At 47.9% G+C, this 13,359-nt stretch overlaps 5 protein-coding genes across 5 annotated transcripts; 3 read left to right on the top strand and 2 right to left on the bottom strand.

Moving 5' to 3' along the window:
• Positions 1-523: 523 nt before the first annotated feature.
• On the top strand, positions 524-1,582 carry BDV27DRAFT_154029 (uncharacterized protein; the record flags this gene model as incomplete). The annotated part of the gene is made up of 1 exon (XM_032071893.1): positions 524-1,582. The coding sequence occupies one exon, from the start codon at positions 524-526 to the stop codon at positions 1,580-1,582; it is 1,059 nt and encodes a 352-aa protein (XP_031931555.1).
• A 429-nt stretch (positions 1,583-2,011) lies between these two features.
• BDV27DRAFT_122362 (GH92 family glycosyl hydrolase) lies at positions 2,012-4,970 on the bottom strand. Its single transcript, XM_032065609.1, has 6 exons — positions 4,631-4,970; positions 4,540-4,572; positions 4,375-4,484; positions 3,507-4,315; positions 2,773-3,450; positions 2,012-2,713 (listed from the first exon to the last, which is right to left on the bottom strand). Exons 1-6 carry the CDS (start codon positions 4,779-4,781, stop codon positions 2,131-2,133), a joined length of 2,364 nt encoding a protein of 787 aa, XP_031931554.1. The 5' UTR covers positions 4,782-4,970; the 3' UTR covers positions 2,012-2,130.
• Positions 4,971-5,625: 655 nt separating this feature from the next.
• Positions 5,626-6,610, top strand: BDV27DRAFT_122361 (uncharacterized protein). Its single transcript, XM_032065608.1, has 2 exons — positions 5,626-5,990; positions 6,066-6,610. The coding sequence occupies exons 1-2, from the start codon at positions 5,672-5,674 to the stop codon at positions 6,578-6,580; spliced, it is 834 nt and encodes a 277-aa protein (XP_031931553.1). The 5' UTR covers positions 5,626-5,671; the 3' UTR covers positions 6,581-6,610.
• Positions 6,611-7,369: 759 nt separating this feature from the next.
• On the top strand, positions 7,370-10,352 carry BDV27DRAFT_154026 (alpha-mannosyltransferase; the record flags this gene model as incomplete). The annotated part of the gene is made up of 2 exons (XM_032071892.1): positions 7,370-8,787; positions 10,061-10,352. 2 exons carry the CDS (start codon positions 7,370-7,372, stop codon positions 10,350-10,352), a joined length of 1,710 nt encoding a protein of 569 aa, XP_031931552.1.
• Positions 10,353-10,976: 624 nt separating this feature from the next.
• BDV27DRAFT_168004 (alkyl/aryl-sulfatase) lies at positions 10,977-13,142 on the bottom strand (the record flags this gene model as incomplete). The annotated part of the gene is made up of 1 exon (XM_032074656.1): positions 10,977-13,142. Exon 1 carries the CDS (start codon positions 12,855-12,857, stop codon positions 10,977-10,979), a length of 1,881 nt encoding a protein of 626 aa, XP_031931551.1. The 5' UTR covers positions 12,858-13,142.
• Between the last annotated feature and the right edge of the window lie 217 nt (positions 13,143-13,359).

Here is a 13,359-nt window from a genome sequence, read left to right as displayed (position 1 = left end):
ATTACTCATTAATAGCCTATTCTTCCAGTTGAAAGAGCGAGACATGGCAGCATATAGGGACTTAGTAAGACGTTCCCCCCCCAAATTGAGAGCTCTAGACGATGAACCATGATCGCCAGGGTCTACGTCCTGACACATGGGGGTCACAAGTTGAATAACAACTGTTATAGAGTCAAGGTTGCAGCATACGTAAATATCAACAACAATAGCTGCCAGGATAACGCACCTCAAATGCTGTATAATCAGACAAGAAGCTGTTGTAAGCTTACCGAACACCTTTTCTCATTAAAGTGGTCTTGATAACCTAGACCTATAGAGCGTATTGATATAGACGGGAAAGTGGGAGTTGGAGTTAGGGCTTTCTGACCCCCCAACGCGGGTCGGATCGCGGCTCACGGATCAGGCAGAGACTAAATAAAGGGCTCATGGACGTGTCCTGTCAGCCTCTTTTCTTTCCTCGCCCCATCACTACTTATTCCTCACGACCTTTCTGTTTTGTTTTTCTCTCCTCTCACCGCACAACATGGACTACTCCATCGACATTGATAATCCCAATTACTACAAAAAGATCGACGAGCTGACGGCTCAGGGTCTCCTAGATCGCGATGCTATATTATACAGGTTGACCCGGAGAATCTGCAAGTTTGGCGTGATCAATTCAGAAAAAGAGTTGCCACACCTCCGCAGGACCTTTGACTCTCTGGCAGTGGAAGAAAATGGCACCAGGACACTCACAGAGTCTGCATTTCTCTCCTTCCTGGAGTCCACTGGCTTTCTTCCTCCATCCATGAGGGACGCAGGTACCCTCGTTTATCGCAGTCTTCTATACCTATCTCAATATTCATTTCATCAGCCAGTTCCCGATTTCCTCACCTACATGGGGCTTAGTCGTGCGCTAGGATGGACCATGGCCTGGCGGACGAGGCCGGTCCACGAAGGAAGCAAATGGAGTCGGACCCGATCACCGGCAGATACCAGAAGACAGCTTTTCCAGAGCTTTGCAACAGCCCGAGATGGCAAGTCTATCCCGTTTGATGCGGAATACGCCAAGGCCCAGGCACAGCGGAGAGCTTTTGACTTTGACTGTGCTAGTGCTGATCGCGATACCTGTAAATACCCTAAGACTAACTATAATGAGCACGGAGATGAGATGTTCCATGACATCCTTGATGCGTTGTTCAATATTCAGCCCCAAATCATTTGGCTGCTGACACCTCCTCGAGATTGTTTCCGGGCGACAGCGAGGAGGCTGGCCGGAGATGAACGCCTTCATGATCTAAGCATCCCCTCTGAAGTTGACCTTCTTGATGGTCAAATGGGACATAGTTTGCAATTCATGATTTGGAACTTCGCAGTTGAAGAGGTGCTTCACGTGGGCGAAGGCACTTCTAATAACAAGCTCAGATATACCCATAACTTGGGCTCCAAGGCTTTGAGTGTATATAGGGAGGCTGAAAGGCAAATGGATTCAGAAAACGCTGAGCGGATTATGGCTGCGGAATCTTGGGAGCCATACACACGAATTTATGTTGCCACATGCTTCTGGTCATTTGTTGAAGGGGCTCAGCTGGTAGGTCTTTAGAAATCAATGTCGTCCATGATCGACAACGACTGATTGTATTCGATACACTAATCGCACGTTTCTCAGTGGCCTGCTAGGTTCATCTGGAAAACGAGCCATATAACTCGGAATCTCCCGGCGAAGGGGTTGAGTTTGTGCTAGTTGCCATGAATCCCCTAACATTATTTTGATTAAGGGAAATAAGAAGCAGGCATTGACTATATATGTCTGATGCTGTAGATAGCTAAATGGGCCTCTCTGTCTCTGAGATGATCCACCGTATGAGTGGCTTATCGTTTTTCAGAACGGCCAGCTTCTTGGTCCTTTCAAAAGAAAGCTGACCACAACATCTGGAACATCCGCAACGTTACTCTAGAAGCGTTCCAATATTTGCTCAACATCAATACCTATAAGAGAATGGTTTGACTTTACGAATTTTTCGTAACAGGCATGGCATTTCATTGCACTACTGGCTAATGGTCTTGATCGATCACCTTGGAACCGTGGGACTACCAACGCCCAGTCCTACAAAAGGGGGGAGAGTTCACCAAAATGATACTCAATGCTGATCACCAGCGATAATCGCTCATACTAGGTGGCAGGTCCTCGATCCTTGTGCCCCATTTGCTCTCCTTCTCGTCCAGTGTAATTTCAAGTGTTCCGCCCTCGGTGAAAAAGTCATGGCCAATCCAGTTCCTTGTCCACGGTTTGCCGTCGCGGGTCACATTCTGTATATAGACCGACTTGTACTTCGGATCAAAATTGATGTTTCGAATGGTGGCAACGTTACCAGTGATCCTGTTTCGGATACTGATTTCCTTAAAGAAAGGCGCAGAAATAAGATAGACGTCCTGGCCGTGTACAGGATACAAGCCTAGCATACTGAAGACGGCAAAGGCGCCCATTGCTCCGCTGTCATCATTTCCAGGAAGGCCTCCAACACTGGTATTAAATAGGCGTGGGATATATGAGTGTGCGCGTTCTGTGGATAGGGCGGGTCGACCGGCGTAGTGGAATTGAAAGACTGGTAAGAAAGCTTGCTCATTTCCCATATTGAGGAGGCCGGAATCGTGAAAGAATGACAGACGATCAATGAATCTAGACCTCCCACCGAGAGCCGTAATCAACTTAGCCATATCGTGGGGCACGTAGCTATTATCAAGTGAGGTTAGTTATTGGGATCCAGTACAAGCTGGGGATGTGGTACGTACAATGTATAAAGCCAAGAACTACCTTCGTAAGTCTCTTTCGCATTCTCATCCATCAGGCACGAATCGGGTTGCAGGTATGGGCCACAGAACATGGGATCCTGATATGCCCAAGTCCCATCTGCATTCCGAGGCTGGAGAAATCCAGTATAATTAGAGCCACGCCAAGACGATGTCTGGTTCGGCTTGAAAAGATTTTCCCAGTTGGCGGCACGCTTCATATACTTTTTATAGTCGCCATCACGACCCATGGTCTTTGCCATCTGTGCAATGCAAAAATCGTCATATGCATATTCAACGGTTCTTGATATACTCCGAGTGCGAAGCCCCTTGGCAGTGGTGTTGGAATCATGGATTGGGACATATCCAAGTGTCTTCCAGCTCTGTAGGCTGCCACGACCTTCCACATTGAAATTCTCAGGCTCAACTTCAGCATCCTTCACTACAGCCTTGTAGGATGTGTTCCAATCCACGTCGGGAATGCCCTTGAGATAGGCCTCGGTAATGAGAACATCGGCATTTGATCCGCCCTGTGTTAGACCTTTACAGAAAGACATACGGCAGTCAGGTAGATATCCTTCGTGACGATAGATATCCACAAGGCTACGAAGCATTCGGGACTGTGAAATGGGGTCCACCAATGTGATCAATTGATGGATACCACGGAATGAATCCCAGATACTAGGCGGAGTCGTAAGTTTATTTTAGCCGGAGTCGCAGGGGAAGCCCTCACTCACCAGTAAAAACTATCATAATAAGGCTCGTCGCTTTTCCATAATGGGTTTTCCCCGGTATAGTCCTGCGGACTGATCATTGTGCGATATATACCACTCCAAAAAACGGTTTGGAGCTCAGTAGAAACACCAGAAGTGTCAAGACTGACGACATTCATCTTCTCCTTCCACGCAGCTTGTGCTGTTGCCACGGTATCTTCAAAGTCAAAGTTGGGTTGCTCCTTTTCCGCGTTGGAACAGGCTTGCTCAGCACTCATAAAACTGATTCCAACCCTTACATCAATAGTGCCATTCGCCTTGGGCGGAGTAAATCTAGCGAACGCTCCTCCTGAGCCACTAGCGTTGAGTGACACTGTGGTTTTACCCGGCCTGGCCTCATCATCCTGCCAAATTCCAGTATCTCGAAGACTAGGACCACTAAAGTCCGCGCAAAAGTGAACTCTGTATGTCCCAATGCCGTAGCTAGGTTCGAAGGTCGCACTCCCAGTAAATCGGCCGGTCTGTGGGTCTACCGAAGCCGTGCCGTTATGTCGTGAATGTTGAAGGTCAGCCATATCCACTAGGACAACCGGATTGAGAGAGTCGGGAGCAGCCTCTGGAAAGCTGAATCTATATAGAGCAGAATGGTTCGTCACAGTCATTTCCGCATGGACTCCGTTGCTCAATGAAATGTTAAAAACCCCTGGTTTGGCTTTAGTAGATTTTCGATCCCACTCAACAGCCCTATCTGATTCCTGCCAACTGCATCTCGTTAAGTTATCGTCCGGACAGCCGGGGTGGATAAAAATAGGGAAGTTTCCCATCGACCCGGGCTACAGATGATAGTTAGCAAACCAGTGGACAATGAACAGAGGACAATGATTATACTTACACCCCCTGTTCCGGAATCATGTGTATGTGAAAAGCCAGTGACATACGATGCGTCGGACGCGAAGCCTCCTTGGTTCGCACCGTCTGTGTCTGCTACGGCCTTGACCATGCCTAGAATCTCAGTTAGACGATATATAACATTATCCTATGGGCCGAGTCAACTCACCGAATGGCAATGTTGCACCAGGGAATGAATGTCCTAGAATGCAGTTAATTCTTGGTCCATTCAATTCCACAATAGGCTTGAGGATTTATACCTCCGTCTGATGTGCCAATAAATGGATCGATGTAATCGAAAACATCAAAGTTTGAGTTCCCATTTTCCCCTTTTCCATAGACAAGAAGAGGCCCAAGATACAGGAATGCGGAGACATTCAAGAGCCGCCTTGACAGAAGGTGATATTTCATATTTTACAAATAAATCCTGAGTGTTGCCAAATTGGCAGGTGAGGTGGGTCAGATGAAGAGGTCGAGGAAAGAAGAGAACGAAACCCGATTTATAGCCGGTCTCATCTTCCTTGATCCGTCTTCAAGTACACAATAGTACTTTTTCTTTTTCCCTTTTAATTTTCAATTTGACCCAGCAGGGCAGATTCTCTCGGTAGCCCGGAAGAGGAGGCGCTTCTTTGACATTAGCCAAGGCAGCGCCGTGAGTGGGTATGACTTGAGCTATTTTGACGCTGTGCCATTAATGGCAGCGGCGCAGTGCAGGTGCAGGTGCAGCAGGGGTTCGATTACCACACTTGTAGATCCTTTCTACGATGGGTAGAAATTATCAATATGGGGTAGGGCTTGTAAATTAGTACCAGTAGCTGAAGTATGACCGGCTCAATATCACAGTGGTTTTGCTATTCTTGATGAAGTGATTTGCGTGATTTTCCCTCACACCTCATGTTTGCCTCTCACCCATATTAAAAATGACAGGCCCATGATAGTGATATCGACTGCTTAGAGACGGACAGCTATGGATTGACGAGTGTGACTTAATGAAAGTGTAAAATTAGTACCGGTCATCAGCGCCCATAACCACTGCGGATGTGGCATTGCATGGACGATTGGCAAAATAACTCACCATAGACACAAGGCAGACCGAGTGTGTTTTGGCGTCGGTGTTTCAAACCCTTGTAGTCTATGCATAAGCGGCTGTCCCTGCAGCGCTAAAAGCCCTAAAGTAGAACGGCGGCAGCGGCGATTCGCAGCTTTTTAGTCAGAGACAATTCTCCATCAGGGACTGTAAGCGCCCACTTAATTATATCACATCATAACACCCATCCCCGTTCTTTTGTTAACTTGACAGGATGCTGCTCAATCTCAATACCTCGCAGAAAGCCCTGTTGTGGCTCTTCATCCAAGCGGCCTTTCTACCGCACACGATTGCTCGACAATGCTACTGGCCAAACGGCGCAAGTACACTGGATGAGCAACAGCCCTGTTTTCCCGATAAGGCAAATAGTCCCTGCTGCGCGACCAATAAACAAAACGGTGACCCAAACGATGTTTGCACTACAACGGGGCTTTGCGTTGCGCAGGTCGAGCCGTATACCGGCCTCGTTCTACAAAATGGCTGCACGGATTCGAGCTGGAAAAGTTCCGACTGCCTCAGCATTTGTCCGGGGTGTAAGGGATTAGCTTCTCCTGCGATATTCTGAGATATATTGAGACACCGGCTAACCAAAAATCCATCACCTATAGCAATGAAACCAGACTACGGCATCCACATCCTCCCCTGTCCGGATAAGAGTCTCAAGCACTGGTGTTGCAGCCTGAGTGGCTCTGATTGTTGCGACAGTGCATTTGAATTAGATATGGGTACATTGATACTTTCCTCGAACTCAACGAATTCAAGCAGCTCAGCTTCTGCATCCGCGACCGTAACAGCAACAAGTACGGCGACAGTCACAGCCGGTACCGGTAACGAACCACTCACTTGTAATGGCGACTGTCATGCAACGTCCACTACAGTGGCTGTTGGTGCTGGCGTGGGAGCTGGGTTAGGCGCATGTCTTGTGGCGACTTTGTGCCTGCTTGTTTTCCAAAGACGCGCATATCAGAAGAAAGTACAAGAGATGAAGATGCTACAATCGAGCGCTTACCCATACGTTCAACAGTATGGGCCTTTCGTGCCTAAGAATCCCGTGGAGCTGCCTCTGAATCAACGGCCTACGGTATTCGAGATTGATAGTGAGCGTCCGATGCGGCCGGAATGAGTTTAGAGTTTACTTTACTTTTACTTTTTTTTTTTTTTTTTTATTTATTTTATTTTTTCCCCTCGGTTGTATCTAGGGCTGTAAAAAGGTCTCATGTCATATGATATATTTCTAAAGAGAAATTGAGCTTTCGGCATGAACCGGAACACCTACAACTTGTAGTGAGATAAGCCCCTAGTTCGTGATTCTCTAGCTCTCGACCTAATATATTTCCCCTCTTTTCCTAACCAGGGTCTTTTCGCTAACAAGACAGTTATTTCCATTTCAGCCTTGTTGGCTCTAGCGCTACCCCTCCACAAGGCCTAAGTATCCACCCATGTAACCGCGCCTGTGGGGCGGCATCTCCAGTTCTCCGTGTTAGGGTCAGGGCGCTTATGCCCAAATTCTCATTGGTTTTATGGTTTCTCTCTGTAGCAGTTGCATATACGGCCAATGGTTGTTGATTCTTTAGAGACATACCAACGGAGTGGCAGTTCGAGATAAAGTACACGTTATCAAGGTAAAAGAAATAACTGTAGAGTATCTGCACCTTGCTCAGGAACGACCAACTTACAAATAGTTAATGTGGTTAAGCCAGACCCTGGTATCCACGCTAAAGATAGTGAGACGATAGATGTGTATCCCTGGCCACTGCCCCTGATGGCCCCGATATTTCTCTTTAAAAGCTTGGTTCTCAGTGTGGATTGAATGAGCCTCAACTTGTGAAAGGCTGACTAGGTCTTTGTGTTGTCTCTCCTACTATTGTTGTTGTGTCGGATGCCTGGCACGTCCCCAGTCGTAGTCCCAACCATGTTGAATGATGTGAAGTGTAGCAACAGGAGGATTATCAGAGTGAGATGTCTGATAGCTGCCATCATTCTAAGCACGTCCATCTTCTGGAAAGGAAGTCTGTATTATGGTTCGATGTTGAGCATCCCCCTTCGGGATGCTCAGACTCAGCTTTCGCTTCATCTTTATCCTTTGCTCGAAGAACACAGGCCTCAATGTTCTCCACCTACATTGCACGGCAACGCCGGGCTGCATAGATTCAATCCGATCGTCGGTACGCCGCAAGAAAACCACCTCGTTGATCCTGATGGCTTTGTAGAGCCAATGCAGGTAGCCCACGATAGCTTTGTCCAAGCTATTCGGCACACTCAGATCGAGCGAGCCTATATAAGGGGAACTAAAGGCATTGTGTCGTCAGCAGGTGGGAAGTATCTTCCTACTTTCATTATATTTCTGCGCCTGCTGCGGCGAACCGGCGCAAGGCTGCCGGTAGAGCTCTTCATGAAAGATTGGATTGAGTACGAACCGTACATATGTGAGGTAGTACTACCTTCACTAAATGGGAAATGCGTGGTGCTTTCCGAAGTATTCACAGGCCCGGATGGGGCAAAACCCGACCTTGAACATTTTCAACTAAAAGCATTCTCGATCCTATTTTCGTCGTTTCAGGATGTTATCTGGATGGATTCAGACTGTTTCTTCCTTTATGATCCTACCAATCTGTTGACCTCCAAGCCATTCACATCCACGGGTCTTGTTACCTGGCCCGACTTCTGGTCTTATACAGTGTCGCCAACGTACTACAACATCTCTCGTCAAGCCATAATCCCCACGACAGCCCGACAGTCCACCGAGGCCGGGATGTTTCTCATCTCAAAAAAGACTCATTTCAGGAGCCTTTTGCTCTCCGCCTACTATAACTATCATGCGTCCTATTTTTATACGATGATCTCCCAAGGCGCCCCAGGAGAGGGTGATAAGGATACATTCGTGCTAGCTGCAAGTGCCCTTGGGGAGAAGTTTCATACTGTCGGTGAAAAGGTGGCGGACTTAGGGCATCCTGCACCGGATGGGGGTGTGTTAGGGGCTGCCATGCTGCACGCGGATCCAATAGAGGACTACAAACTAACACGCCAGGGCCGATGGCGAGTGCGAGATGAGTCTGTTGCCAAAGCGCCTCGTGGATACTGGCTGCATGCATATAGCCCAAAGTTCAATGCTGGCGAGGACCTATTTAGTAAAAAGACACAGGACAAGGATGGTCACCCTGGTCGAGCGTATACGTCCAAAGAGGAGACGCTGAAACGGCTTGGGTATGACGCAGAACGAGATCTTTGGGAAGAGACTAAAACCGTTACATGTACCTTGGAGCATGCGTTTGACGCGTGGAAGACGAAGACTGGGTTATGTGAGACGGTTACTAAGCACTGGGATGCTGTGTTTGAAAGTCCGTTGACGCAGCTTTATACTTTCACAGAGGGTTGATCGAATTCCAAGAATAGCTACGCTAGCACCATGGGATTGTACAGTAACTATATAGATGATGTAGGAATATGATTATCCGTGTGAGGTTGAACCTTGGACTTCGTATATCGTATAATTATCTCCAGGCCGTTGGTATTCCCAGGCTTAAACCCCAATGCATATTACCCAGGTTTGTTCATGCATCCTCCCTCGAAACTCTGCTCTCCTTGCTGCTACCTGACGCTTTACCATTTGAGTCTCAAGCCATGGACACCCGCCATACCTCCTGAGTCCAAACATGTCCTTTGCACTGACGCAGGAGCCTTGAGCATGCCGATCGTAGCTTATAGGAGACTGAAAGGTGCCTAATTATAGCGAATCGTAGAAGGCGTGGTGGGCCTATCCAATATAGTAGAGAAACACTCGTACTTCAGGTTCTTCAGCTGAGCTCACAGCCCAGAAATATCAGGATTGTCACACCGCTCCTTGAAGCGCAGATACGAAGAAGGGGGTGAAAATCACTTCTAAAACGACTCCAAGCGAAGGCCAGTATGACATGCAAGGGGAAAAAGCGAATACGAGCAGGCAAATCCATATACGTGTCGAGCCTTCCTTGAGGGCCAAGAAACGGAATGAACTGTCGATTACAAATACGAAGAGTCATGCATTCCCGTTCAGGAATTGATATGACACTAGTGAAGATATCCGGTTTTGATGAGGCTCCTCGTATATGTCCCTGACGAGATCCACATCAGTAAAGTGTCCATTACATTGGGTGGATATATTTATAGACATGCAGAAAAGCATGTCGATCATAGTTTATCCCCGCGACTCGATGGATGAAATGTAACCCACTCGCAGATTGATTCTTAATCGTTCTTAGTGATGTGGGTCTCTTCGTGTCATACTTTCCGCCAATAATATTGTTTATACTGGATTCCATACATTCCTGTAGGACTCGTCGTTCGTATAGTTCAGTGATGGTACTCTTACAACTGAGTAATTCTGTGAAAGACTTGCCACACTCAAAGGTATAAATAGGGGTCAATACTCCCGGCTGTTGACAGGATATCATCAATTACAAAATCATCTGATCGTTTCATTGTCAGAGTTCGACTACATCTTTCTTCACCGCACCAATTCTGGTTCTTTCAAGGCCTTAAATATCATCCCACATTGTATGCAGCCTCCCTATCCCATCAGCTCATTGAATTATTAGCAAAAGCTAACCTTTCATGCATAAAGTAGTCAATACAACAGCAACATGCAAATCAAGTCCCTCTTCGTCGTCCTCACCGGCCTGATGGCCTTCGCCGCAGCTGCTCCCGCGGAAGCTGAAGCCAGAGACACCGCGAACGTTCAAGCCAGAAAGTCCTGGACTGCGGAAGGTGGCTGCAAGACAGATTGGGCCGGCCGTTGCAACGCACAATGTATCGGTGAGGGTGTGAGATCTCATGGATGCAAGAAGGGCGATATCAGCTCCGGCATTGAGTCGTCCCACTGTGTTATTGGCTGGAATATCTGCAAGTGCTCTTGCTAGACAGCTGTAGTGTCGTTTCTACAGTGATTGTATTTATGGTGAGGGCGAGGGGTGTTTGCTTGGTCCAGGCTTGCTTTGAGGATCCTAGGAATATCAGATGGAGGGGGTTGGGGAAATATGCTTATGTACATGGAGGTTTGGGGAGGATGGAGCGAAGTGTTTAAGATGTATCTAGGTTGTTGAGGCCTTCTAGGAATTGATGCACAAGTATTCTCTGGTCTTTCTATCTATGATATCTTTCTTCCCCTTTCGCGTGAAATGTGAGCTCCTCAGTGACTGGGGGCTTTCCCCGGCAAAATTGCCTTGACAGTTATACCCTATGTACCAGAACCGTTATCTCGACGCTCGCAAACGGGTGGTAGATACAATGATATGGATTCGTCAGGGGGTTTGACGGGACACGCTAAATGGTACTAATCCTCATATTCACAACACAGATGTTCAATTTCCTATTAAATAAACCTTTCCTAGACTTAAAATTATTGATTATACTCCATTGGAATTTCAGAGTAACTGAGTTTCATAGAACCAAATCCAATAGCTGTTAAAGACAAACGTGCATAACAACCCAACAGTGGTACGTGAACCCTGTGAAGTATAACAGCCTAAGATATATTACCCATTTTAGGAAGATGAATCATTTATCGCTCTGGGCGTCACAATCGCAAAAGCAGGGTCAGGTGTAGTGAGCAATGACACCAGCGTCTCCCAACATTTCACGTCGCCGGCCGTAGTAAGGCCATCAAGATCCTTTCGGCCTCCAGCAATCAGAGCAGCCAGATCCTTATGTGTCAGCCAAACTTCCAAAGACGCATCTGTCGTGTCCGACGGCTCCCGGTACTCGATTTCATGGCCAGTCAAGGCACCATTACTCAAGTTCAAATGCCATCCTCTCCTCATGTCCGTGATCATGAAGTCAATCGTGAATGACCGACCCCATGCTTTCGGCCCATCCACACGGATAGAAATACTATCGAACAATTGCTCTAGGTCAAGAGCCATCAATATCTCAGCCGACATAACTAGCTGGGAACCCTCAGGTTTGTTCTGGGGATGCAGTTCGCGCGCACCAGTAAGGTAGAAGTTACGCCAGACACCGTTTTCGGCGCCGTATCCCAGTTTGCGATAGACAGATGCGAGCTTATTTCTGGCCCGGTCATTGTTTTGGTCAGCATAGACAGCATGGTTCAGGAGTGTTGCAGCGAAGCGAAGGTCCTCCTCGTCCGTGAACTCGTTAGCCAGGTCGATCACTTTCTCTATCCCGCCCATGCATTTCACGTAGCGCTTTGCGGTTGCCACAGGTGGATGTTCCCACAGGTGAGCGGGGTTTCCGTCGAACCAGCCCATGTAGCGATTATAGATTGCCTTGACGTTGTGACTGATTGAACCGTAGTAGCCCCGTGCGCTCCAGGTGTTGTTCAAGGATGGTGGAAGATGAAAGTGTTCGGCAATTTCTATGCCTGTTTGGCCCGTGTTGAGAAGACGGAGAGTTTCATTATGCAGATAGGCGTACAGATCACGCTGCTTGTTCAGGAACTCATTGACGTTCTCGTTATCCCATGTCGGCCAGTGATGACTGGAGAATACAACATGGGCATCCTTCCCATATCGAACGATAGCCTCATCAAGGTACTTAGCCCAAACGCGAGCGTCGCGTACCAAAGCCCCGCGCAGGGTTTGAATGTTGTGAAGAGTATGAGTAGCATTTTCAGCCATGCAAAGAGCGTTGTACTGAGGGAAATACATGTTCATTTCAGCCGGCGCCTCAGTTCCTGGAGTTAACTGGCATTCAATTTCAAGGTCATCGTCGACGATGATCTTCTCCCCCGTACGTGTGATATTAGTAGTGGGCGGAATCAGTCCCGATACGCCGGTTGAAACAGTGAGACCCAGCCCGCAGCCGATTTGGCCATCTCGCTGCCGCGGCAGGGACTCGCCGTACATGTAGACCGCTCGACGGCCCATGGCGTTTCCAGCGTAGACGTTCTCGCTCACGGCATGTTCGAGGAATCCATTAGGCGCGTACACCTTCAGGCCGTCACCAGCAGCGTCTGCAATGGCTTTCGCTCCGCCGAAATGGTCCACATGAGAATGGGTGTAGATCAAAGCTTTGATAGTCCTATCCGGGAACTGGCCATGATACAGTCCAAGGGCCTTCTTGGCAGTCTCAACAGATGTGAGCGGGTCAATAACAGCCACTCCCTTCGTGTTCGGACACTCGATGAAAGTGATGTTGGAGAGATCTAGTCCGCGGACCTGGTAGATGCCAGGACGAACTCTGAAAAGGCCCTGCTTTTGGCAAAGTTGAGACTGTCTCCAGAGCGAAGGGTTTGCGAAATGAGGTGGGTACTCTTCTGCCAAAAAGTCGAAAGAGTCGTTATCCCAGATGGCTCGGGATGGGTCGGTGTCCGAGTAAACCACGCATGGCTCTAGACTGGTAATCAGTCCTCGCGTGGCATTTGTCATGTCGGTAGGGTCGTCGGGTGGATAGGATGTTGAAGTCATGATTACAAGCAGATATTACTGAAACTGAGTAGAGGTGTATGAAAGCTAGATACGACTCGAATGCTTGATGATATGAACTGACTGTTTGGGATACATCAGGCATTCCTGGCCTATCTTTATAGCATAGACTTCGTCATCGAGTCAGTTTTCTTCGACTTGAGATCCCTGTTAGAGGTGGTCCTTACGGTGAAGTGGCAGAGTGTGCGACGTGTCTAGCTGTAGGTAAGTCTCGGATATCACACAATCAGCAAATACGTATTTGGATGCTTGCAAGTCCAAATGCTTCCACTAGGCCCCGCATACCCCGCGCTGTAAAGATCTGTACGTATTTACTTTCAACCAACCATTCGGTTTGTGAACCAAAGAATGCATGGAGTGGTTTAGTCAGACTGTGAGGCAGGTGGAGCGTGACGTAGCATTGCCTTCCGCGCCAGCCCGGCATAACCACATAAACGGTGACTGTGGTTTACATTCGATAATGAGAAACAGGCACCACTATCGG

This window comes from Aspergillus caelatus (genome assembly GCF_009193585.1).
Source record: "Aspergillus caelatus strain CBS 763.97 unplaced genomic scaffold BDV27scaffold_22, whole genome shotgun sequence".
Classification (NCBI taxonomy): domain Eukaryota; kingdom Fungi; phylum Ascomycota; class Eurotiomycetes; order Eurotiales; family Aspergillaceae; genus Aspergillus; species Aspergillus caelatus.
Note: the sequence above shows the minus strand (reverse complement) of the source record. Positions and strands in the feature narration are given on the sequence as shown.

Coding starts and splice junctions, on each gene's coding strand:
- BDV27DRAFT_122362 (XM_032065609.1), bottom strand. CDS start 4,781: ATGAAATATCACCTTCTGTCAAGGCGGCTCTTGAATGTCTCCGCATTC. Junction 4,485..4,539: donor TGGTGCAACATTGCCATTCG/GTGAGTTGACTC, acceptor CTGAGATTCTAG/GCATGGTCAAGGCCGTAGCA. Junction 2,714..2,772: donor AGTTCTTGGCTTTATACATT/GTACGTACCACA, acceptor ACTTGATAATAG/CTACGTGCCCCACGATATGG.
- BDV27DRAFT_122361 (XM_032065608.1), top strand. CDS start 5,672: ATGCTGCTCAATCTCAATACCTCGCAGAAAGCCCTGTTGTGGCTCTTC. Junction 5,991..6,065: donor CCTCAGCATTTGTCCGGGGT/GTAAGGGATTAG, acceptor CATCACCTATAG/CAATGAAACCAGACTACGGC.